The sequence below is a fragment of the Haliotis asinina genome, chromosome 8 (assembly GCF_037392515.1).
Source record: "Haliotis asinina isolate JCU_RB_2024 chromosome 8, JCU_Hal_asi_v2, whole genome shotgun sequence".
NCBI classification, from domain to species: domain Eukaryota; kingdom Metazoa; phylum Mollusca; class Gastropoda; order Lepetellida; family Haliotidae; genus Haliotis; species Haliotis asinina.
In genome coordinates this window covers 39757345-39784719 of record NC_090287.1, presented here as the reverse complement: position 1 = coordinate 39784719, position 27375 = coordinate 39757345, and the positions used below count along the sequence as shown (strand labels likewise).

At 38.5% G+C, this 27375-nt stretch overlaps 1 protein-coding gene across 1 annotated transcript; it reads right to left on the bottom strand.

The window, feature by feature from the left end:
* Positions 1-2807: 2807 nt before the first annotated feature.
* LOC137293822 (claspin-like) lies at positions 2808-27306 on the bottom strand. The gene is made up of 30 exons (XM_067824579.1): positions 27147-27306; positions 26400-26520; positions 26102-26160; positions 25804-25932; positions 25468-25537; positions 24787-24863; positions 24647-24680; positions 24417-24445; positions 23405-23453; positions 22552-22679; positions 22070-22169; positions 20203-20320; positions 19331-20062; positions 17395-17507; positions 15725-15987; positions 14435-14645; positions 13852-13965; positions 13045-13151; positions 12546-12718; positions 11161-11282; positions 10553-10682; positions 9277-9388; positions 8708-8829; positions 8268-8441; positions 8028-8149; positions 7414-7541; positions 6863-6935; positions 5463-5557; positions 4347-4502; positions 2808-3722 (listed from the first exon to the last, which is right to left on the bottom strand). The coding sequence occupies exons 1-30, from the start codon at positions 27183-27185 to the stop codon at positions 3594-3596; spliced, it is 4029 nt and encodes a 1342-aa protein (XP_067680680.1). The 5' UTR covers positions 27186-27306; the 3' UTR covers positions 2808-3593.
* Positions 27307-27375: the final 69 nt, after the last annotated feature.

Genomic DNA, 27375 nt, shown 5'->3' with positions numbered 1-27375 from the left:
CGTCCAGACTTCATTATTTAATCACCACCTGTATGTAGCTGGAATTTTTGCTGTGTATGGCATTAAACAACGAACAAGCACACACAGCATCGGGACTCCTTGCAAGCCATGGTAGTGTTTCGATGGCGTTGTGAGATGACAACTTTAGGAAGTTGTCATCTTGAGAAAGTTGTCATCCATGAATATCGAACAGCTATCAACGGGGTTGTCTTCAAAGTGTGGCACGCGATTTCAGTACTTCCTGCCGATGCCGCTAATCATGAGATCCAACTTGCAGTCACATGAAAAGCAACCCAACCCATTCACTAAGCCGCTTCCTCCAGAGGTTCGGGCTGTCAGTGATATGCCTCGTTGCGACGTCTCCATGTGCAACACCAGCGATCGGCAGGATGAAAAAGACCAAGGAATCCTACATCTTGTCCTCAGCTTTTTGCGGAGCTTTCTTCGGAAGCCTGCACCATGAATTACGTTCATCGTGTGCCTATCTGTGAGGAAAGGACGCCGTTCCCTCAGACCAACAGACCGCAGTTTCCTGATCGGCAAGTGGTCAAATCACCGCCTGGCTAAAAATTAAGTTAGCATGCCTGTTAGTATGACACTATGTAACAGAAAGACTAACCATGGTCATACGCAGCAGGGGGAGCCGATTTCAAGAACATCTGAGGGACTTACAGCTGGTGAGTGAAAAGGTGAGTTGAACTACTCGAGAGTGACTAAAGTCGCAGGTCAACTTCCCCAATTCTGGAACAGGGCATGGAGATGGTTGTGTATCCATTGTCCAGGAATAACAGTGTGCTACTGAGCAGCAAGTGATTTTGGTAGAGGATCTTCAACATCCTCCATACAGACCTCAAAGACTGGGATGTCTTTATTTGGCTGAGCTACGACAGCTCAAACTTCCTCCTAAAAACGACCCGCAAGTTCGTCATCAAAGAATGAGAACGATGAATCTCAGACTGGCAGTCTCAATTCATACCATTCCTTCTTAAGCGAGTGAGGATCTCCAGAAGAATCTGTTGGTTTGTTTGTTGCCAGGCACCTTGAGGGATTCTGTGTATTGTCACACTGACTTGTATTGAATGACTTTGTGATCAGTCCAAGAGGCATACGGAGGATATTGATACAATGTCTGTGGTCCAACGTACACAAGTAATGGTGACATCACTATTTGGTGTATCCTCCCCTCTCACGTATGACTGCTGCAACTCTCCTCCTCATGCTGGAAATCAAACGCCGAATACACATCATTGGAATCCTCTGCCATTCGTCATGAAGAGCCTGGGCTAAGAGGTCAGGGCTTCTCGCAGACCAATGTAATCAGTCAGCTGCGTTGTTCTGCAAGTATGCGATAACAGGTCTGGAACGATGGGCCCTAGAGTTATCGTCCATAAACACTGGTTGACTGGAGGGGGGGGGTGCTTATCAAAATGCAGGACAACATCAGCTTCCAGTACTTTCTGTTGGTATCTGACCACTGAGTGTCCCTTGAATGGTGCTAAGATTCAGCTTACAGTCATAGGAGATACACCCCCACACCATTACAGATCTACCGGCAAAGGGTTCAGCTCTGTTGATCATCCGCTGTTGATAAGCCTCATTACCACTACTCGAAACTCGCCAACGACTAACAGTAACACAAAGAAGAAAACGGCTTCTTCAGGACGATGGATCCTGCACCATGTCCTCAGATTGTGGTTTTGCCATTGTAATATTACACCACGCCAAACGTCGAGCCTTGTGTCTATCGGTAAGGGACATCTGATTGGACGACGTGTACGGAGTCCAGCGGACCTAAGCCTCCTTCGCATGGTGCTGACTGAGAGACAGACACCCACTCTCCATTGTTTTCTGAGATCTTTGGTATTCGTCATGGGCCTGTGTCTCACTAGGCGAACTACGGCACGGTCATCACGGGGAGTGGTCTCTCGTCCTTCCTGATCGTGGACGATCTTTGATGTAACCAGTGGCCGCATGTTTCCTCACAAGGCGACTAATGACAGTGTGATTGATGCTCAATTTTGACTCAGTGCTGGGACACGACAAACCAGCTTCATGCATCCCAATAATCTGCCATCTGGTATTTTCAGAAAGCCTATGCATCAGCATGTCCAAAAACGTTCCAATTTCAGCACTGTTCACTTACTGATGCGTCAATAAGAAAGCAACGAGAATACTTCATTTCACCTTTTCATACCCCTCAGTTGTACCGTGACAGAACTTTAGCATGAAAAGCATGCATTTGAGTCAGCACATCAATTTCATGCTAACTGTATGTGTATTAAGATATAACTGGTTGACTTCTCTGTTTTGATCCCATTTGGTTACAATTGACAGTTATATTTGCTGGAGCTTAATCAATGCTTATGTGAATGGTAAAAGTTTGTAACATTAACAATTACTGAAGGTAGTTTTTCATTCATATTTTTTATCATGCTGCTGTGGGAGAATGAAAAAGCCTAAAGGCATCACATTTTGCAGTTATGTAGCATCATGTATGCCACAACCCATTTTGACACCATCTATGCCCTTAGTGCCAATTGGCATTGTTATGCCTCCTTCCACTCTATAAAGTCTTGCATGACTGCTAATATCAAACCACTGACCTTCACGTCTCAAGAAAGACACGCTCAGTCCACTACAGACTTTAGTGTGCATCTCAAGGCCAATCACCTGGACTGTGTTTGAAATTAGGTGTCCTTGAAAATAGTGTCTGGCCGTGAACAGACCTGGTTCATCCAACACTTAATTTATATCCCACATCCAAGCATATATTTTGGTTCCCAGCTTTCAAATAATGAAAATACCAGTTTTTGTTGAATCTCCCTTTATTTCTCAATGTGCTTTAAATTTTATATATATCTCTCATACAGCCGTATGTACAACATAATACCCGAATGAAAACTTATTCACAAATCAGATTTAGAATCTTTGATAATACACTGGACAGTTGATAAATAAAACAAATATATACATAATATATGCATAGTCAATTCAGACAACATACACAGTGACATGGTCCTTAGAGTAAATATTGCTTAATGCCGCATCAGCAGTTTTCCAGCTATTTGCAGCGAACAGAGCTTTTGCCGCTTGAACCCATGAAGTAAAGGCTTCTCAATAGTGACCATGACAAAGATTTTTTTTTTACATTTTCACACATGTTAAGAACATCCATAAGTCAAATGACACCATATTATCTATACATATTTAAGCTATTGACATATGTCTGATTTTATTTTTGCAGCTGGCAAACCGGAGTCCATGCTTTTTGTTTTGAGGGTTTTGTTGGGAGGCATTTGCTATCCATATCATATCATTAATGGTGGATAATACATGTACATTATCAATGTAGCATGTCCCATACTAAAAAGAACATTCAACAAACATACATGTTGTCCTTCAGACATGCATTGACCTGTCACGTCATATATCCATGTTGCCAAAGTCTCACACATCATGCAATGAGCCTTGCTCAACAAGCATAAGGTCTGTGATGCATTGAGATGACGTGACTTGTAAGCTTGATCATCCTGTTGCCCTGCAGAGATGAGGTGACCTGTTATGCCCTATGAAGATAACACTGTACCACCATGTCACCTCTCCAAGAGGTTGAATATACTACTATTGCTGGACTTAGTCTCCTGTGTCTTGGTTCTCTGTCTTTTGGCAGGAGGCAGGTTAGAGGGCCTCTTGTGGATAGCTGGTCGGGAAATTGGTTTTGACTGAAATTGAACATACATTTCTTCAATACACACCAATTAATTATACAAAGGCTAGGACATTTAGTAGCATGGAAAGCGTAGGAATTAAATATGAACTCTTCACACAACAAAAGAACCATATTATGACCGTACATCATAGTGATGTAGGACTTCAGAAAGAAGATAAGTATTGTGCGAACTACTGATGTATTGCAAGCATGACATTTATGACATGTTCAAATACCTGATATAAGCAAATTATTGTAGGTGTCTACCTTCTCTACACAACTGTAAGTTTTCAATAGAATTGTGAACAATATTAAAACAAATATGGTAGTTCCATATAATAAATATTGATAATAAGCACCTTCAGTAAGTCCCTGCCACCTTAGACACAGCTTCTAGATTCTGTTTATAGAGTAAAGATTAAACATGGCACCTCAAATTGAAATCCACAGCAATTGCCTATACTGAACATAGAACGCATGTTAGGTTCTCTGCTGCTGATAACCCTCTCTATGGCGGAAAAGACATAAACATAAAATATGGCAGCGCCTTTGAAATATTGGCACAAATAGCACTGAAAACGTGTTTATTAACCAACAAATTTCTTCCCAATCGGAGAGATGATTGCATGTAACATACCTGAAGTGTGGCTTCAGATTTTTCAGGTGAGACGACCTGGAATACAAAGTTTTTCGAATGTCTTGTTGCATTGGGATTGACTCCAGACTTTGTTCTCTCTGCAATCTTTGCCAAGGCTTCTTTACCACGTGTCAGGAAAGACCCTTTTCGTTGGTTCTGGAAACAAAAGTGCACTATGAAAACATGGCTATCCAAAAATGCAGTTGGTACAACCAAAGCTGGTTGTTCTATAGCTGCATTCGCCTGTCTTATACTGTCTTTTCTTCAGTCTCTTAACACAAAGCAACAATGATGGAAGATGGACATAATACTGCTTCAAATCAGTGTTAATTGATTTTTTTTACATTCTGTGTTGTCATAAACCAAGAAAATCAAGATAAAAACTGAAATCTGAAGACATGAAATAATTTCTTGTTAAGAGAGAAAGAGCACTGTTCATAAAACTGTCAGTCTTACTTCATCAAGAACACAATGCTCTTTCCTTGTTGGGTGCAACTGGGTAATAGACATCAGGGCTAAAACCTTAAAACACAGTAACTGCTACAAAGTAACATACACTTAAGACATAGGACATATTTTATAAGAGGTAAATCTTATATTTCAAGCCGTAATGACTGATAGTTCTGTTGGAGCCGAGTAACTACTTGGATAATAGGTCAATTATATAAGTATACGTAAGAATACAAAGTCAAAATTTAAAACCCAAATGGATCCAGGTGAGTGAGGAATTGCTGATCAAAACATAATTTATATTTTCATCATTTCAAAAGGAGAGTGAGTGAGTGAGTGAGTTTTGTTTTACAAGCAATATTCCAGCTATATGGCGGCGGTCTGTAAATCATCAAAAACATGAGCATCAATCTGCGCAATTAGGAACTGATGACATGTGTCAACCAAGTCAGCAAGCCTGACCACCTGATCCCATTAGTCGCCTCTTACGACAAGCATAGTTGCCCTTTACGGCATGCATACTTTGCTGAAGGGCCATTCTACCCCAGGACCTTCATGGGTCTCAAAAGGTGAGTTATTGTCTCTTGCAACAAAAAGATCGCCCATTACATCTCAGTGTATAAGTAAGATACGTAAGTAAGTAAGATATATAAGTAAGAAACATACTGTTGGTTTCAGTACTGGCTTTGCTGGGCTGGGGACAGCCTTCTTCACAGCCTGGGCCTTCACACATTCTTTGTCAGGTAACTTTTTAACAGGATCTGAAAGTAAATGATACAGTTCTTTTCTTTTCTGTAGACTAAATGGTTGGAGATAAGTATACATCTGTATAACCTGTCACCCACTGCTAGTCTGTTGTTAATGCTGTGCTCAGCAATGCTCCAGCTGCAAGACAGATGTCTTTAAAGGTCACATGCAATGTAAAACACAACTTTACAGATTCTGGTACCTGTCTGTATGCAGTTACTGAAACAAATCATCAAAAATGCCAATTCAACCTATAAAGTTAAAAAAAAAACTCGATGAAAAAAACCCCCGCGAAATCGGAGTTCAAACGTTTCACTAAATTCCCCCCAGCGCTGGGGGGAAAACTGGTTGCAACAGCTGTGCTGCGCTGCGTCCATAACGCATGCGCAGTGAATAGGTTCGCGGAGCTTGAAACAGTATGCATGCCCAGCGTCTGAGGTCGTGAGCAGTAGTCTAATCTTGGTTGTGTACACAAACAAGTAAATAATCTACTTGTTACGTAAAAAAACTTGTTGATTGTGGTAAGCAGTCTCAGTCACAGAGAAAGCTCAGTGTCTGGTTTATTCACACCTATATGTCTGTCTGCCTGTCTGCTAAAGACAACGTGCAATACACAGCTTCAATCATTGACCATGTGCAGTTTGAACTTAACACCTATCAGACTATACGACATAAAGAAAATAAGTTGATTTATGACTCATGATTTGATTTTGTTTGACAACAGTATATGAATCCATACTGAAACAATGCATCAAGTACACAAAAAGAAGTTGTTATCCATAAAGAATCTTACTTTCTCATGACTCACCATACTTCTAAAATGACCATCAAACAGATCATCTTTCTGTACACACAATGAACCCTCAGCATATCAGCAAATGAAACAGCCAATCAGAAGCCGTCGTTACACTTGAGTGCATATCCACCCACTATGACTGGGTTCGGTCTCCCGAGGGCTTCGTTTCAGGGAAAGTAAGCCCAAGTACAAAAAATTGCACTTTTGAATCGTGATTGTATGCTTATAATTTTGTTTATTTGTTTTTTTAAAAGCAGCAATGTATATTATACGTCATGAATAAGTGATAAATGTGTTTTAATTATGTTTGATTTTTGGGTTGCATGTGACCTTTAAGTAATCATGTCTGGCCCAGACAATTAAGTGATTGACACCATGAGCATCAATCAATTTAGTTTAAGCAGTACATGCATCAACCACATGTACTCAGAATGGCCACCATATCATGCTGGACACATATATCCACAAGGGTTCCCAACCTTATGTGTTTACTATCACACTCTAACAAAATAAACTAGGATACCTTTTATTTTCAATGCAAACTTCTTTCCTAATTTGAAAAACTGGCTGTTGGCATTTTCATTCTCTTCTTTTTCCTGCAAACAAAAAGATGATTGTTTGGTTCTAATGTTAATAGCTGTTTACTGCTCCATTCAACAACATTTTGAATATCTAAGATGAAAAGTAAATATTTAACACTGGACTAGTGATGGAGTAAGGTCCCAACTGTTCAAGGTGTGATGACACATGACCAACCCGTAAGTAAGCCTGACAACATTTAAACATCTTTCTTTGTAAGAAATTATGCCTCGTACACAAATGTATTTTAATTGATGATGAATAAGCATGATAAAATACTGGGGCCAGTGTACTTCTCTAATCCCCAAGAGTATATAGTTGGTCTTGCATGAACAAGACAAAAATGTATATGTTTACATTTTCCCAATCTTTCAGTTCCAATAAAGCAATGAGAAATGGCTTGAAACTATACAACTCAATGACATCATCAGACTTTCATTCAGCCAAATTCAGTCATCTTGGACAGGTCATCTTGGATTAAATCTCTTTACATACCCTTTCTTCCTGTAAAAACTTTTCCCTCTCAAATCTCTCCATCCTCCACTTCAACTCATCAGCATCCTCCTCCGGAGCATCCTCGTCAGATCCCCCACCCCCGAACATGTCCTGTTGGGACTCGTCGTCTGAAATACAGATACTGGCTAGTTGATGACTACCTACATCATAGTGCCTCTTTAGTGAAATACAAATGCATAGCAGTTTGCTGACATTCAAAGGACCATGTTAAATTTTCAGGACTTAATCAACTGCAATTCCATTCCTAAGTCAATGAATGGCATTCAGGAGTGGATCCAGGATTTTAGAGAAGAGTATGCATATAAATTGTGAAGTCCAAAGGTTAGGGGGAAATGCTCCTCATGGAAAAATTCTTCAGGGGAGAAGTGGGTGTGTGTTACCATCCTTTGGATCTACCTATAGCATTGATAACACATGGCACAGCTGAAGAAAGCAGTTCTGACAAATTATGCAATCAAAATCATCAGGTAAAATATCAGACATTGTGGAAGTCTGTTATATTGACCACAACCAAAACTAAATCTGTCTGGGTATTTTCCCCAGCTTGAATGATCTCTGGACTCCTAAATATAAGTATAAACGCTGCCACCTACCCATATTTTTCCATCTAAACCTCCTCATCCTGCCGCCTCCTTCTGAATACAGATCCCCATCAGGCAGGTACATCTCCTGTAGTCGCAGAATCTCACGCTTGTCGGCATCAATGGTTTCCTTCCTGTTAGGGGTAACAATACACTCATGAGGACACTGACAGTGAGGAACTTCAGTAACGCTACAAATATTAATTGAGAAGCATGCGAGAGTACACTCAGACCATATGTATAAATACTCACAGATGGGCTCGTCCAACCTGGTTGCGGAGTTCGTCCTCAGTCATTGCTACATCCTGGTCCCCCAACTCCATCTCCATGATGTCCTCGTCCTCTGGTATGTCCAGATCCTCGTCACTCTCTGCTTCTGAACCAGACAGCTCTGCCTCATCCTCCACAAACTCTCGTCTCATTTTCCTGAATTAGAAATACCACAACTTTAGTCAGCAAATTGTATTTCTTAATACGTTGGTTCTCATTTGAACCTTTAGGATGACATAATATACATCAATGATTTCAAAGTAGTTTGTCAAATTTACACCTGTACACTTCTGGGTAATTATTGTTTGATATTAAACATCACAATGCAATACTATGAACTGCACAATATTGCAATGCAAAGTTTTCTGTCAATAATAATCAGACCCAAAAATCTCATTCACCAATTCTCCTTTTTTTCTTACCCAGTAATCTTTCCCCTGAATCCTCGGAATGATTTCTTGACTTGAGCTTTTTGTGGAATGTCTCCATCAACCTCATCATAGTCTTCAGGAGGATTCTGATCATCATCATCAGCTAGCTCATCCTAGAGCATAAGGTATTGGGGATTAAACTCAAATAGAAAAAGAATAAGAAAAACAAAAAGAAGCTGCATAGGAACAAAATGCATCAGGAAATGATTTCAGCAATATAGTATTCTTCATAAGTGATTTATGACATGATTAACGATTCTTTATTATTCGTAGAAAAATAAATTAATCCTGATCAGTAGAGGACGTAATGTGTAAGCGAGACGGTCTCCTGGTATGTGTACAAGTGACTGCCTGAGAGGGGGGTCACTCATACGCGTGACTGCCAGATCACAGAGAGAGAAATTCTGCATGTCACACAAAAACGTGTCTAAAAATGTCATTTATGAAAATAATTAAACAAAATTTGCTACAGTTATTGACTGATTAAGTAAATCTTGTACATCTTTCAAGAGCTCACAAGTTCAGTATCAACAGAGTGTAAAGCATCTTTTCAGTCATACCTTGTCACTATCCATCTGTGCCTCATTGTCAGAGAGCAAGGTGAAGGACGTATTGCTTTCTTCGTCTTCCTCCAACTTTCGCTTTCGTCCTTGAGACTTGCCCTGAGTGGCCCTGAAATACATGCAGTAGTCTGCTGACAAATGGAGCACCATCATTTAATTGTTTGTTTGCATGTTGGTTAATGTCAAGATTTTCTACATTCTTGCTATATTATGGTGTGACTGACATTGTAAGCAATGGTCCATGCTGTTTGCTTACAAGGATAAACTATCAACTGTGTACGACCACCCCAATCATTAAATCACTTCTTACAATCAGTACAGGTTGCGACAGGTTGGATTTTCCATGGTGTGGACAACTCTAAGAACACTGAGGTATAGATCCTGAACCTTCAGCATCTTATCTGTTGATATCAGAGAAAGGAAAACACCTCAATCACTCTTATCCAAAACTGAAGTGAATATGGTTTTGCATCACTTTGATCACTGAAAAATGTTGCTGGACTTGTGAACATGTAACCAGCCCTGTATTTACTTAGGTAAGGTGTTAAAATACTCTTATCAAAGAATTACTAACTGTGAGGTAAACTTAAACATATACAAAAGCAAATTTACAAAGCATAGCTTTGTGGTCCCTGTTGATTCATTTAGTGTCACTGCCATGTGAATGAGACAAACAGGCAAAGTCAGAATGGTCAGTATCTTTGGTAAGAATGTCTCTACATGATCTTCATGCAAATTAGCACAGGGGATTTGTAACTCGCCTTGTGAAATGTAAACATGTGCAACAGAAAATTTAACAAATCGACTTGGTCGCTGAAAGCATTCTTTAGACCAAACACGTTTAATGTTAGATAAAAGGGTAGGCTGATCTGTTGAAGTTACGGTTTGACTGATCATGAACTACACACACAGATGTCATCAGCTACCAAAATTGTAAACTATTTATATCACCAGTAGTCAGAGACATGGTAAAATATATACCCATGGAAATTGGATTGGCCCACAGGGCTGGCTATAAAATAAAGTTGTAAGTCCGCCATGTATCTAGCAAGCAGCGGGCCACCAGGCAGACGATATTTCATACACTGCATGTGGGGAATCAAACCTGTCTTCAGCTTGACGAGGCAACACTTTAACCATTAGGCTACCCCACCATGCCCTGAAGTGAAGTGACTTCCTGATAATATTGTATCAGTACTTTTCATCAGCTTTAATCTACCATTAATGCTACAAACCTATTTCTACACAGGAAAGACAGTCTGGAGTTACTCACACTGCTGGAAACATCCCTGAGCACAGACCCAACAGTTCATCCATTCCACCTTGTGTTGCATCGGGGGCAGCATCTGCGTTGTTACCAAAAAGCTGCTTACAAGATGATTTCTTACTGTCATCTTGACTTCCTGAAAGATTGACATCAAATATGAAGTCAAACTATAAAAAATGTCAAATGTATACATAAATATTCTAAGTATCTTACAGCACAAAAATGTCAGTAACCTTTGAACAGAGGGACTATTTTACTAAACATTCATTCACACATTGTTGCATGTTAGGCCCTTTTGTTTTGGAATGGAGAGTCAATAAATGCATTTACGCCTATATCTAATATGGACAGATTTGTGTATAAAGGCTTTAGGATACCTAAAGTTCATTATAAATAGCAATTTATGGATTGGGTGGTAATGTTGGGTGGATTGGGTGGTCAGGCTTGGTGGGTTGGGTGTTGGAAAATTTGTTTGCAAACATTTGGAAAGAAATTGTCTTTTCCAATATTAAATTCAAATTTGTTACAAATGCAAAGATTTGGTTCAGTTGGCAGTTATAGGTAAGTTTATAATTCTTGAAAGCAGCAAGAACACTAAACACACTGTATCTTACCTACAAACTTGCCGGAGCATAAGCCCATTAACTCGGCCATGTTATCCTGTGTACTGGAAAAGTCTTTCAGGCCAAGAGAGGCTTGTGTTGGCTTTTTGGTGGTGGATTTCACTTTGAAAAACCTAGAAGACAACAAACATGTGAGGCCTTTATCAACTTCATACACTGGCATCAAGTGTTTATTTATTACATTTTGTTTAATGCCATACTCAGCAATATTCCTGCATAATGACAGCTTTCTGTAAATAACTGACTGTGCAAGACAGTCCTGTGATCAACATAATGAGCATTGCTCTGCGAAATTGGGAACCAATGACGTGTCAAACAAGTCAGCGACAAGCATCGTCGCATTTTATGGCAGGCATGGGTTGCTGAAAGCCTGTTCAACCCCAGACCTTCATAGGTCTTTAGCCTTGCAGTATTCATTATGGAGAATGTGCTCATGCTACTATTAAAACATGTATAAAAACTTTGAATATTTTGTATACAATCTTACGTCCACAATTGGGAAGCATAGAGTGAATCTAGAACATGCTCTGCTGAAACTGCTTCAGGTTTAATTGTTCTGTATAATATTGTTTCAAGTAAAAGTTACAGTAGACCATGATGAAACAAATTATAATTTGCATCAACCCACATCCTAATGAATAAACAAAGTGTCACATTCTGGTCTATGGAACAATCTGCTCTTGCTCATTTTTCACCTCTCTGGTGGGAATACAGCCTGTCTTTGATGTGCTTGAAGGCTAAGAGTAATATGACTATTTCATTCTAATGGGTACCCATTTACTGCAGGGTGAACCACACCATATCTGGACAAAGTCACTTGACACCAACTGAGCTACATGTGCTGCACCAGCCTGCAGGTTGGGTGGGTCAAGCGGTCACTTATCTCCAAAACCAATGCAGCTGATCTCTCCCTGCCTTTGTAACCTGTGTGCTGTACATAGGACTAGAGCTGCAACGATTCTCCCAGACCTCAATTTGATTTGAGGTTTGATACTGAATCCTCAGTTCAATCATTTTCAATTTGATTCTTCTTACAACTGAAAACATCGGATTTCATTTAACTCAGCTTTCTTAGTGTGGCTATGTCTACTAACAAAATTCTCACTGGTTAATTTAGCCCGGCATCAACCAATCACATTTAGCCTTATACCAGCGCTCCAGACTGCTTGAGTGGGAGTCAAAATTACGATCAAGCTGCATGGAAATCATTTAAATAGGTGTTTAAACATTGCACCAAAATAGTAATAATGGTTATCGTAAATCAAAACTAAAGTGTCAGATTTGATTTGCAATGAATCAAACCGAATCGTTGCAGCCCTACATAGGACAATGCTGGCTGGCATATATTCTGATTTGGCTGTAACAGTCAGACCTACCCATCAGCATCGAGCATTTGAGACTGTGAGTCCTCTACGAGAAAGTTAAGTCCCTGGGAGGGTTGGACGTCACTAGCGGGATACATGGAGGAGGTAAAGGGCTCTGGCGCAGTGCCATACAAGTCCTGGGAGTCTTCGATGGGCATTGACATACTTGTTGTCTTCTTGGGCTTCTGGAGAGATGATCAGTCAAACGGTTTGTATTAGAAAAGTAATGACTCACCATGCATTGCAATGCTTATCAGCTTGCATGGAACTCAAAGAAACTTGAAACACAATGCATTTACATATGGTTTGTTTGCAGTTTAATACTACACAGCATTTTTCCATTTTCCAGCTTTATGCTTAGTCATTAATATTAAAAGTCATAATAATTGTCAAGTCCGATTAACATCACTGATATACGCTGACGTGCATCAAGTGAGACAGCCTGACCACATGATCCTGATAGGTGCCTCTTGCATAATGCAATACTTTACAATCTCAGAATGCTCCTTACCTGTGTTTGTGTGGCAGTCAGATGTTTTGTGAGAGGGGACAAGAGGTCGTCGTCTTCTTCGAGGTTGTCTTTTGGAGAAACTCCTTCTGTTGGAATCTTGAAACTGCCTGGAAAGTCAATAAAGAAAGTCAAAGTAGTTGAGTTAATGAATGCTTTTACCAGTAATCCAGAGTGAGTCAGTTTAGTTTTACGCCGCTTTTATCAAGATCCCAGCAATATCACGGTGGGTGATACCAGGAATGGGCTTCACACATTGTACTCATGTGGGTAATCGAACCTGGTTATTTGGCATGATGAGCAAACACTTTAACTACTAGGCCACCCCGACACCCCAGTAATCCATCTTTATCACTGCAAGTGCAAGGGGTATGTAAGCTAAAGCGATGCAGGCGTTGGTGGATCCGACATACTGGAGACACTGATGATACAACTAGAAACGTATGTCAATGTCAAAACACTTCTATCCACAATTGAATTTGTAAAAGTAATTTAAAGAGTAAATTGGATGATTTAATCATAATTTCACATTTAATGAACAATTCAAGATTTGTCTTCATGACCCTAATCAACAAGGTCTTTGCAAGTAAACAGAAGCAGCCACTTCACTAATGCATCTTCACCGTTCATGATCCAAGTCGAGAACATATAAACTGTTACTAAGTATAATGATAAATTTATGTTTCACCACCAACTGTCTTGTGAGTTCAATCTCTTGACCCTGGCCTTGTCTTATGTGTAAAAGGAGTGCACTAGGAACTTTTGGAAGCGTTCAAATATAGACTAAAGCCATAACAATGTTTTGTTTACTTGTGTTGGATTCCTGTCTGGTAGCCTGGGCAGACGACAGATTGCTGTCCTCGTCGTCACTGATGGTCAGCTGTCGCACATGTTTACGTTTCTTCTTGGAGCTGGACCGCACATCTGACACAATACCACTGATGTTTAAACAGTAATCATAAAAGCGGGTACTGCAAATTGCTGAAAACTTTTAACTGAGTTAAAAGGATGGCATTTTAAAAAAAATCTCCATGTCTTACATTCATAGGTATAATATTTCATTCCTTGCAAAAGATGAAACTAAAGATTGAACTTAACACCATTTCTTGTTTTTTCTTTTAATCAGAGCATTGAAATAATATAAAAATAATAGAAGACAACAACCTTTTGATCCATTTGAGATTTTACGGACAATATCTTTAGATCTGGCGCCAAATATCAGCCTCTTAACTGGTCTAGAAACATCCCAGACAAATCAAAACACTCTCCAACCTGTCTGAAACAATCTTACAACAGCACAGACTTGAAACAAATTCTAATCCCGACAATTTCAACCATTAATTAGCTTCATGGGTGAAATCCCAATGTGGTAAAACAATTTGTTTGATCTTACTCTGTGAAAGATTCTCAAGGTCATCATCTGCATCATCATCATCATCATCATCATCATCAGAAGTGTCGAGTTTTAGCTTCATGGTATCTCCCTCCTCCTCCTCACTATCCTCAATATGGTCTTCGTCATCAGCACGCCCAGCGTCGACATCCTTGTCAGGGTTGTAGTCATCATCATCTTCCTCTGCCTCCCCATCCAAGAAGGGGTTTGCCTGCCACAACACAAACAGTTTAAAACACAGTAAAATTCACCCTGTCTTGCAGTTGGTCTTTTTAGCCCTTGTCAAAGAAAAGCATGCTGGTGTGGAAGCACATGACCATTAGTGCTTTTTATTGCTCACATTATACAGATTGATAAACAGAACTCAATAATTGATGGTACAGTGAAAGCTGTCCAAACCGGCACTCATTGGAACAGAGTGAATAATCCAGTTTAGACAATTTGCCGGGTTGTAGAGCTGATGATAAATGCACATGTCACAGATGGAACTGAGATTTCATGAGGGTGATGACAACTTTCCAGATTGGACAGAAGCTGGTTTTGACAGCTTCCACTGTTATGGTAAACCATTTATAGCATGCTGAAGGCAATGAAGAATATGTCCTGTTGAGACATGGACAGGTATGTTGTTTTTATTATAAGTACAGGACACTGCATCAGTTGTTTGTTTTCACTGAACAAACATAATAAGAATCACACTTTCTAAAGTTAATCTGATGTTTCATATGTTATGAATATTGATTAGTGTCCTGAGTTCATAGATAATTGACTGATTGACTGACTGAATATTTAATCAGTTGCTCATGACCACCTTATCCATATCATCAGCATAAGCTGGGCACCCACTGTAACCCCGAATTGGTTGCCATTATAATACATCATCACAATTCCATTTTGTTCCACCTCCCATAAAGGTGAAAGACAACAAGCAGTATTTGATTCGATTCAACTCATTTCAAAGTAAACGTGAAATTATTACCAGCAAATCTATTGATATAACAACCACTCCATCTAGATTGCTAGAAGTTTCAATGGCCCTAACCGTCCTTGATGAACTGGTTTAACCTACCATTACCAGAAATCTGTGCTCAACAGAAGAGAGGACTGTGGCTTGTTTCCTTAAAAACAGTCCAAATTAACTGACAATTAAATGTATCCAGTAAAAGATTTTTGGTTACACACTAAAACTGTTTCAATAATGTAAATATTTTTAAAGACGCAGAGACCAAAACATGTTGATGGGCAGAGGGTTGACCAGTTGAGTTAATTACAACTGTTTCTATATCCTACCTCTCTTTCTTCAACTTCATCCTCTTCTTCAAATTCTTCTTCCCCAAACTCAGCATCAAACTGATCATCTTCAATGTCTGTGTCAGACTTCTCCGACATCTCCTCATCGTTGTCTAGGATTCTCTCTTCCTCTGTGTCTGTGCCACCCTCAAAACCCTCCTCGTTTTCCAAAGCATAGATCTCCTGACGCTTCTTTCGTGACTCCTCACGTTTCACCTTCATTTTGCTCTGAAGTTGCTCCTTCAGTGCCAGTAGCTTGGCGCCTTCAAACACAAACAATTATGAAAATATTGAGTAAATGGTAATAAGTGAGAGATTTTAAACAATGTTCCTGTCACATCTGGCAACATGTAACAGATTTAGCTTATTGCTTCCATGACAGTACCGGTAATCAAACTTCAGACTGACAAGCAAATATCTACCAGACTACCCTATCTAGTGATGTTCCGATGACCAAAAATAATCAATAATGAGATGAAATATTTGTTGTATCAATAAACAGAATTACTATAATAACATTAATTAGAAAAACATTGGCAAAAAACCCTTAAAATTGGTGATTACATTACAAATGTATTAATTTTGATTATAATCGATAATCGTTCCTCGTGAGTTCTCCCACAATTGATAGCATACAATGTATTTGGTTTCCGATTCCCAACACTAACCCTACCACCAAAGTAAAAGTTATTGTAGTAAAAAGTGTACCTGGCAAAGCAAATCAGTGGTTTTGTAAGTATCGAAACAAGATAACATGACCACACATTGTAAAAAACTTAACCTTCGTCATTTGCTTCATTTGAAAGTAATTCACCTAATGCATTATTTGTAACCATGGTAACCATTTAAACCACCATGTCCGTTATGTACTTGCTAACAACAAAACTCACATAACAGCCTGTTTTGGTTTTGTCTGGGGCCTTGACAATGTTAATTAAAATAAATTTCACAAATTATGGCTATAACAAATCAAACTTAGTGTCCCTTTGATCTGTTAACTGTATAAATAGCATGTGTGTGTGATCCAATTGTTTCATTGTGGAAAATTGACAGCTGCTTTGATGATGAAACCATCCGCAGTGTTCATTCTGAACTCGAACAAATGTGGTCTCTAAACCATAAATGGGCTAAATGGAAGTCAACAACTATTTGTAAGCATTTGACTTGTTTATTTCATTTAGGATAAACCAGTATTTTTGGTATCACTAACGCGCTAGTGTATCTGTTTCACTGGAGTGTAACTATCTAAATGTGCCATCTTGGCCCCTTTTTAATTTTAATGTGTGCTATTCAAGAATTGACCAACAAATGACTTCTGCATCCCATACCAATAAATCATCATGCGTCAGTCAGTTTAAATTGATACTTCTCAGCAAATGGGTGATTTGGGCTTGAAGGTCCTTCCAGAATTCAAACAGCTTCAGAATTCAAAACAAATCCAAATTTATTCATCTAAGTATGAACAGGGACTATTCCACTAAGTAATCTTAGTGATAACACATCTTAACTGCAAGCCTCATACCTAAATACTGACTTTGGAAATCACAAGCTCTAGGTCAGATTTGTGGAAAAACAGAATCAGTGATGATCAGTACAATAAACCCTATGTCAAAATAGCAGCCAAACACAATGATTCCTAACAAATTACTCATGCTGATGTGTGACCTCACCTGGCCTGTCCAGCTTCTGCAGTTTACTGTCCTCCTCCTCAGCCACGTGGTATGTAATGGATGTAAGCTTCAGCTCAGCTGTATCATCAGATACTGATGCTTTTTCTACAATACTGTAAAACAAACACACACACACATATAAAAACTGGTTCAAACTTTCAACATAAACACTTATTTCATAAAGTTCTTAACACTGATTTTTTTACCTTATGCATCACAGCATTCCTCTTCTGTATCATGTTTCAGTTGTCCATTTATGCATTTTATATATTTGATGTCATGCTATGTCAAATATAGACAGAATGTCTGAAACTGTCAGACTTGGGGACAAAACATGCAAAATACATTTAACTATCAAATTCACTTTATGTTGTTTGCGTATGAATAGAAAATAAAAACCCAATTCTGTAATTATGGTAACAACAATCTGCATAAATTATGTAATTTATCTTTTCCAACCTATGTATCTTGATTAAAAGCATGTATCAAGCCACACTGCAAACTGTAGAACAAATCAGGTTGTGCAACAAAGAGAAAATGACCTGTCTTCCTACATGTGAGCGAAGAAAATATTGCTTCATTCGAAAATATTTTGTTATCAAAACAAAATCACAACCTTCCACAGTAGACACCAGTTTAGTGACAGCTTGCAGATTTCCACCCACATATTTAATAATTACTCACATATGATATATTTAATTCAACATTTTAAGCTCCACTTGTGCTATATCAAATCGTTCCTCACCTCAATTACCCCTGCCATTATATTTTAATATAATGAAGTAACAATGGACTTAAATCTTGATAAACTTGTTGAATCACTTGTCCACCTTATGGAATACTTGCAGATTTACCCTCTTGCTTCCCTCGCCCACTACACCAGAAGTGTTTTTCATAGAATCAAGGTTAAAAAATTCAAATAATGACAGCAGATAAAAAAATAGGCAACATGATATTTCTTCAACACTTCTGCCCATTCTTGTTCCTTAACACTGTTGATCTGGAACTATAATCTAACTGCTTAGAACAACAAAAAAAAGTCTAGTCTCTAATTGCTTCATTTCTATTTGCCTAAGTCTCTAAACGCCAACAAAAACAAAGCTGACTAATTAGGATGAAAAAATGCACCCCTACTCTTATAATGAAACCACCTGACCAGGGCTATTGTGATCTTAATCGACTGTTGTCATAAGGACATTTGGTGGAGTAGAATAAGTATATCCAATATGAATTCCATTATTTATTTAGATGAAAAGCATTGGCAAATACTAGTGATTATATACTTTTACTAGTGATTATTTTTATAAATGGCTAACGTTGAAATATAACATGTCACAAACAGTAGATGCCATACAAACTCTCATGCCTGTGTGCATAAAGGTGATTCTCTAAATAAGTATTAGATAGTAGTTGCTAAAATATTCTAAGTAATCTTGTATTGGAAATATTTCAAATTTACCCTCTGTGTACATCTGGGCATTAAATGCATATATCCCAATCAAACTGGGGAAATTGTCTTCCTCGTTTTATACCTGTGTATTTCTCTTTTTCTTCTTTCAAATAGAAACATCAAGTTTTAAATCATTGAGGTACACTCATTATCATTGTGTAATCTGTGGTCAGCAGACCATGAAGTGTTGTTTTAAGGATGTAGGCAAATAGAGAACAACCCCTACAATGTACATGTTTACGTCCGTGTCAGCACACCAACAGAATCAGCTGACACAGCTCTTAAGCGGAATAATTTTTAAAACATGTAACCTCACTGACATGAAAATATCAAAGAGTCCAGGGACTGTCACATTCATCAAAAACAGGGAACACACAAAACTCAGGTATCAACAAACAAATATTTGGAGCCCCAAAAATGAATTCAATTAATTATTTCTCACAGATATTTAACATTTTGTAAATACAAACATATCCATGTTTTTACCTGATATCAACATCTTTCGCATGCTTGTGCTTTTTCTTTTTTGAATGTTCCATAAATCTGTTCAGGAGTTGATCTCTTCCAGTGAATACAGGCCCTTCATCATCATCACCATCCAGATTGATGAAGGAGTCTGGTCCACCGCTCAGTTTTGGGGTTTCATCCTTCAGAGAGGACAACACTTGCATTTTGGGTGTCATGGCCAGAGTTGCTGTAGTGTCAGCAGTTTCTTGCTCCTTGTCAGCAGCACTAAGTTTTTCGTCATCACCAGGAATCTTAGGAGGAACACTTTTACTTTCAGTCTCTTTAGCATCATTGTCAGTAACTTCATCAGCTAGTTCTAAGTCTGTGTGACTTTCCAGACAGCTGTCTTTTTTCGATACATTTTCCACCATTACTTCTGAAGTTACATTGTCACCAGAATCAACATCCATTTGTTCACTCACACCTTCTGTAACACTTTCTTCAGGTCTTATCACTTCCATTTTATTCATGGTATTGTCATTTTGGTGAGAATTTTCATCCAAGTCAGGGAGTTCATCCTCTTCAAAATCCATCTTTTTACTGAGGACATCCTGTTGTGTGGAACTATCCTGAGTCTCAGTGACTGGGTCTGAGGTGGGCGGGGCACAACTAAGGGTGGGTGTGGCATCTGTATCACTGTGTTGAGGATGACTAGAATGTGTGACAGCGGGGGAACAGTTTGCAATCACATGCTGAATCACACTGGGTTTCCTGAAACCAACAAATGTTTGGGTGTCAAAGATCAAAGATAAAGATCTAACACCACTTTCTACAACACTGAGAACATTTATTGCAGAAGAAATACAGGTATGCAAGTCAAAGATCCTTTTAAAAGAAGCAGTTTCTCTTACTTGAATTCTCGAACACCTCTGAGAGCTTTGTAATCTTCTTGTTTCTTTGTGGCTCTTGCCAGAAAGTCGTTGAGGGATTTGGGTGTTGGCTGGTGATAAGGCAATACGACCTGGGACTCTGAACACACATAAAATCATGTCACAGGTAAGAATGGAAAGACTTCAAATCTGGACAATAATTATAGAAGTGTAGTGAACAGAGCAGGACTTTACACAACGCGTAAATGACAAAAAACGACCACTACATCCTGAGGGATTCATTATCATGATTATATTATTCATTGTATGAACAACACATCTATGACTTTGGTAAGTGTTCAGGGTGTTTTTAAAAGTAATAATCGGAGGTCATGGGACTCCAATGTTGACAGGTAGTGTAACACATTTGTCAATATAGCAGCTGTATCACAATATCTTGTATATAATCTCCATAAGACAAGGCAGTACAGCTTTCAAAATTTATACTAGTCTGTTAGGGTGAGTTTAGTTTTATGAGGCACTCAGCAATATTCCAGCTTTTTTCCCGCGGTCTGTAAATAATCAAGTGTGGACCAGACAATCCCGTGATCAACAACATGAGCATCGATCTGCGCAATTGGGAACTGATGATGTGTCAACCAAGTCAGCAAGCCTGACCACCCGATCCTGTTAGTCGCCTCTTTAGACAAGCGTAGTTGCCTTTTATGGCATGCATGGGTTACTGAAGGCCTATTCTACCCTGGGACCTTCACAGGGGCCAGGCTGTTAGAACATGCACATGCTAATAATGGCACTTGTCAATGACTAGTAGCATTTAAGGGCCTTTATTCTGAACCATTTCTCAATGCTTCAAACTGGGACTCAATAAAACTGACATCATTAAAATGTTGAGTTTATTTCTTCAAGCAAGACAGCTACAAATTCTAAGGACTAGTGAAAGAGAATTTCCATAAGTAGCATTGATTAGTAAACAAAACACAGTGAAGTCTCAGGCTAAGGGGTCCTTGTCGGGGAAATCATCCACATCTTTCAGGGTGACATATTGTGATCATTGTGATTTTTGTTTATTGAGGTTTGTTTTTGTGAATAAGTAGGAGACACAGGGCTATACTCTGTGACTGAAACTCCACAACTACACTGAGACTGAAGGAAATAAACAGGAATACTGACAATCTGGTGCCAGGACAACTCTAACAAGAAGACAAAGTCATCAATATACCCACAAAAGCAAAATACTCTTCATGAATCTGTCTAGTATTTATGATTACAGTATGTCAATATTTTGGTGTGCATATGTCAGAGTGGAAGGGGAGTATTGTAAAGTTTACAGTTCTGCTATGGAAAAGAACACCACCACCAAATTCAGTCGAGGTCAAACTACCACCAGGAACTATATGCCCAGGTTGAGGCAGAAACAGTGAATGGTCTTAAAGTTCTGCTCCAGAAAAGTGCACAATCATCAGGAAAACTGTAGCACACAAAAAAGGGTTGCACAATCGAGAGAAAATGACCAGTCTTCTTGTATGTGAGTGAAGCGAGCTAAGCTTGACAATGTACTTCCCTTGCTTCAGTTCGAAATATATTGTTCATGTCAAATCAAAATTTTGAACCCCATATTTAATAATTACTCAAGTGAAATATATTTTAATCAACATTTTAGGTGCCACTCATAGAATATCAGATTTTTTTTCACCTCCATTCCTCTGGCCAGCTTCCAGTTCAACAGAGTGAAGTAACAGGGGAGTCAAATCTAAACAGGAGATATACTTCGGACAAAGTATGGCTGACACATGGATTGAACTTCAATAACAAAGTCGCAGAGGATAAAATATATGTCTGCATTTGTCGAAAGTCCCAGCAAAATGTACAATATCTGTCAATGTCTGACCTCTGATAAGTCTTTGGGATTCACTGTGGATATCCATTAAGTCATCTCGTTTTGGTTTGGCTTTTCTATCCTTTCCCTGACGAGGTTTCTTGGCTGCTCCCTGGAAAACACAACATATTTCTTTATCCTGATTCCTGCTTATTTGATTTCTCATTCCTTTCTTCCAAGAGGTTAAGTGGAAACTTGAATCCCTTCAATTCCTTTGAAGCAAACATACTCTCACTCAATCCAAGTTACCTCCCTTCTTCAACAGAAAACACAACTTCTATCAGTCATTGTTCCTGTATTTGTAATCCTTTGTCATAAAAACATGGTGTGCAAATTTAGTGAGTGACATGTAAAGTTAGCTGAAGGAAAAAAACTGGAAAAAAACTTAAAGTCATCATCATTAATATTATATAAAATATCACTTTGTATTTACAAGCTAGTGCTGTTTCCATATGATTTCTCAAGGTTCTGATAAGTTGACAAAATTCAAATACCTTCATTTTCATAAGTTTGGCTTTTAGCTTGGGGTCAAGGTTGTCTTCATCGAAACCCTCGTCATCTGCATTGTTATCTTCATCGCTGCTCCTCCCACTGTCTCCATCCCGAGGGGTAGCTGCTGTGTCTGCAAATATACACAGTCTCATGATAATAGCTCTTGCAGGATTTGTAGCACCCAGCATGAACTTCCGTTTCTGTTGCCATTGCTCAGTTTACATTATGAATCAGACAATGCCTATAAGTTCAAGCCGTAAGCTTAAAAAGCTCTGTTCAGGAATGAGTGAAATAAAAAGATGAAAATGAGCATTGAAATTGAGACAATTCACAAGAATGACCCCTGCAAGATCAAATTCGTGGAATCAGATAGATAATTCTCATCTCTGTATATCAATAGGCATGCCATCATGTGATGTCTCAAACACAAGTCCTTGCTTTCATTTGCATATTCATACAATATTGGAGACAAACATTCTGGGTGTGCGTGAATTACTATTGGTTTACTCTATAAGTCTATAAATAATTAAACATTTGGCAAGCAAACCAAATATTCCAACATTAACAGTGATGCTGTTAGCATACACTGACACTGTGGGTATGACCAACTGGTTTGGTTGTTTTATGTCACCTTTAGCAATATTCCAGCAATATCCCAGCTGGTGAGACCAGAAATGACTTTCAAACATTGCACTATTGTCAGAATGAAACGTGTCATTGGCAAATGTTTCAACCATCAGGTCAACGCAGGCTGTTTCCTGGACATTAACACTTGCTGATACATGGAACAGGAATCATTCTGACAATAACATGACTACTTTATCATAATTTCATTTTAGATGTACAGTTCCTTACCAGAATCACTATCTTCTGCATCAAACAGGTCACTGTTGAATATATTTATCTGAAATCAGATCCAGTAGTTATGAAATCAACCAACTTTAACGTATATTTTGTTCCCATAATTCAACAAGCACTTTTTAAAAAGTATTAGCCAGAATAAGTGCCATACGACAGCTGTTGGCACATAATACATGATTGTTGTTTTAGACTGAACCACACAATCCAGAGGAAGATGTTCTGAACAACAATTTGATCCTGTCACCTCAAGTATGCTGGATCATTAGCCTTGTGCCTTAGGCAGGTCACTCACCATGCTCCCATGGATAGGGATCTTAATGTATTGTATCAATAGCAGCGCCACTGTGCCATCAGTACATATAACTTCAAACTGTCTGGATAGGAAGCACATAATTTACCAGGATATAGTGTAGTGACTTGATTCAAGGCAAGTCTAGGCAAATAGACCATATCATTAACATCTTAGTTGAAACACAAAAAGTTTATCTTCAAAAAGAGTGAAAATGTACTACCATCAGTCGTATCTCAACTAGACTTAGAAAATATAATCATCCACAATTATAGTGAGTCACATAACTCAGTGCTTTAAGCACACTTTGGTGTGCTGTTTAGCGCATTATAAGAATCAGTAGTAGTAGTAGTAGTAGTAGTAGTAGTAGTAGTAGTAGTAGTAGTAGTAGTCGTAGTCGTCGTCGTCGTCGTCGCAGCTGTCATCGTCGCCCTCGTACAATTCTTTTGAGCAATATTCCAGCAATATAATGACAGGGGAAACAAAAAATGGGCTTCACACATTGTACCCATGTAAGGAATCGAACCAAGGTCTTTGGCATGATAAGCAAACACATTAACTTCAAGGCTATGCCACGGACTGCCTGAATTTATATATATTTTAAGGCCAGACAGTATGTCCTATTTGTCTCATTGCTGATTTCCAAGGTTTCAATTTCCATAACACTGTCCGATAAATCCTTTTCACACACTTTATCTTGTTAATGTCTATACACACCTTTTTTGGTGAAGCATCGTGTTTGGAATCTGGAAAGGTGAAATCATAAAATTACATATTATTATGTGTTTGCCAGTTATACACATATATTAGTTAAATCATCATGTTATTACGAAACATTCAACACGTGTGGTTAAAATCTTGTGATTAAAAAACTTCTGACACAATGGAATGATAATCATGTTTGCATAATTACTGACCCATTGGAGACAAATATTGGCAGCATTTACCTTCATTCTCACTGTGAACAGCTTCCTTGTTTGCCTGTAGACAAAAATAACAATATCTGACTGACGGATCCACTATCATAAATGCATAATTTGTGACAGCAAAGTTTTATCTCTAAGACACATGAAGATCATCAAAATACCTTTGTTTTCTGGACAGTATCTGATGAACTGTCACTCTCTTCTCCACTTGAGTTTTTTTCATCCCCTTTCACAGATGCTGCGAAAAGAGAAGTAAAAAACATGACAAATAGAGAGATTTTGGTTATATCATAGTCTGTCAGTTTGTGCTGTTTGCAAGCATAAAAACATAAAACCATGGATGTTGCTTTATGAGTACAGCAAATTAAAAATGAACAAGGCTCCATGCCATAATCACAATATTACACTTTAGTGACTGATGGGGTCACAGATCCTAATACTATGTGAGTAAACCTGATGGATCCTAGGGCAAGTGACTTTAGGAAAGTAAGTTGTCCTGGCTGATTTTCCACTTGCCCTGATTTCAATGACATAATCATGCTGATGAAATTATGAAAGTATAAATCAGCATGGTATGATGTTAATGTTTACTGGACTATATATCGAAAAGTGATAAATAGTCAAGAAAGATAACCCTACTTTATTATCATTGTGAAATTGAATAGCTACATTTTGAGCATGTGTGAAATGAAAACCAAGTTTATTTGCAGTTTAAAATTGTAAATGGACATTTTCTAGCAGCCCATGGACAAGTAAGATACCATTATTTGATTGCCTGAATTGGTAACTGACTTGTCCTGGGTGTCAGGCGATGGGAACTTTTACCCCTGGCTTCTACTTACACTTTGATCGTGCATTCTCATCGCTGTCTGAGTCGCTGTCCATGATGCTGGAGAGAGCCTCTGAAATTGTCTGGAACCAAGTAAGACATTTGTAAACATAGATTGCAAGCAACTGCTGTAAGCAGCCATCAGACCTGGATGAGGCTAACGAAGAGCACTCATACCGTTTATTTTCAGACACATAAGTCATCATGATCTTTCATTTTGGATATGGATCTGTCTTAAATATAACAATTAGTAAGATGAGAAAGAAGAATCAAATGTAGTGAAGTATTACACCCATAATCTATAGTGTCTACAAACCAATAAATAAAATCCTATTTGAAAATGTAGTACCTTTTTCTTTACATCCTTTGTGTTTGTAGGTTTAGTACCACTCTCAGCTTCTTCAGATGTGCTCTTCCCACCTTCGCTGCCATCTTCCGCATCACCATTAGTATCCTCATCATCGTCATCAATTATCAACTGTAACATTAACCAGCACAGGCTGTAGGCAGCTTTACAGCTCTTGTTTTAAAGCTTGTTTTAAAGCTGTTTTAAAGATTTCTTAATCCCTGTCATGAGAGGTTTTTCCCCCAACTTCTGACTATGTATAATGGTTATTATCAGCACATCTAAGAATAAAATTACTCACATGTTTCTTGCTTTTCTTCTTTATGACCATGGGCTCATCTTCACTGTCTGAGTTGAGGTCTATAAAAATAATAGGAAAAACACCAATTCATCATGCAGCATACAGGTCCACTGCCTCAGTCACTGACCAAAGGAAATATCTCATAGTAAATTTTGTAAAAATTGTAAATCATTCATGTATAACTAATCATGGTTATTTTTCACAGTGGAACACTGACACCAAAAATTCAGCATATATGCAGCTGTCAGTTCATTTGACAAAAAGCAGAATTCTAAAACACGAAAAGATGAAATGTCACCTGCTACATCTGGAGATGTCCCTGTCATTTCATCATCCATTCCAGAGTCCATTTTCTCACTATTTTCATCCTCCATCAGTTTTCCAGGGGGATCTTTACTGCCCTCATCAGCCCGGACTGCCTGAGATGGATAATCATGTGGAAAGTAGATTAAATAACAAGCTCAGGATGCACATATTTTCCACTTGGTTTCAAATATTCTTTTCTGGCTTTTTTGCCAGTCATTGTGATAACGGAACGAGTTTTCTGTCTGTCTGTAGTTCTTACATCTCATGAGTGAACAGTGCCAAAATACGACCAAGGTTTCACTCCTGTTTGTTTTTATGTTGAATTCACCAAAAAAAATCAACAAAGTCTACAAAAAAAACTAAAGGAAGTGCGTGAGTTCTTTATGTTTGAAAGACTGCAAGATAAGACAGGCGATAAGCTGAATCCCAAGCCATCTCTGAATGAAAACTTAACTGGACCACTTTGTCTCTCCGCTAAATATATGTTGACTTACATGTATTTAAAGACTCAAGTACCATACTTTTGTTGAATGCTCCAGTTCTTTCTAGGACGGTACAATCATCATGTTCGTGAAATAAGATAAAGCAAATTTTCTTCACCGCCGTGAACAAATGTTGAAATGATAACAAATGACGAAATGTTCACGATGTGAAATGATAAGCGATGAAGCAGACGATTTTGTCTCATAATTAATGTTCTATTGCTGGGTTTGTGGACAGAATAATTAAAACTAGATACCTCTTTTGTATCCTCAGCTTCTTCCACCACACCAGTCATTTCTGTTGTAATATAATCCTTAAATTGTCACGATAAAGACTTCTTTTGCCTTCACGTCAGATTTGGCGCAAGACGATCATTTAGTATTTCCCGCTGTAAACTTTGACGCATGCGTATGACTAATTTCCGAAAAAGGGCAATCACTCTGTGTCAGTAGCGGTTGTGTCATGTTGAATTCAGATGCACTTAA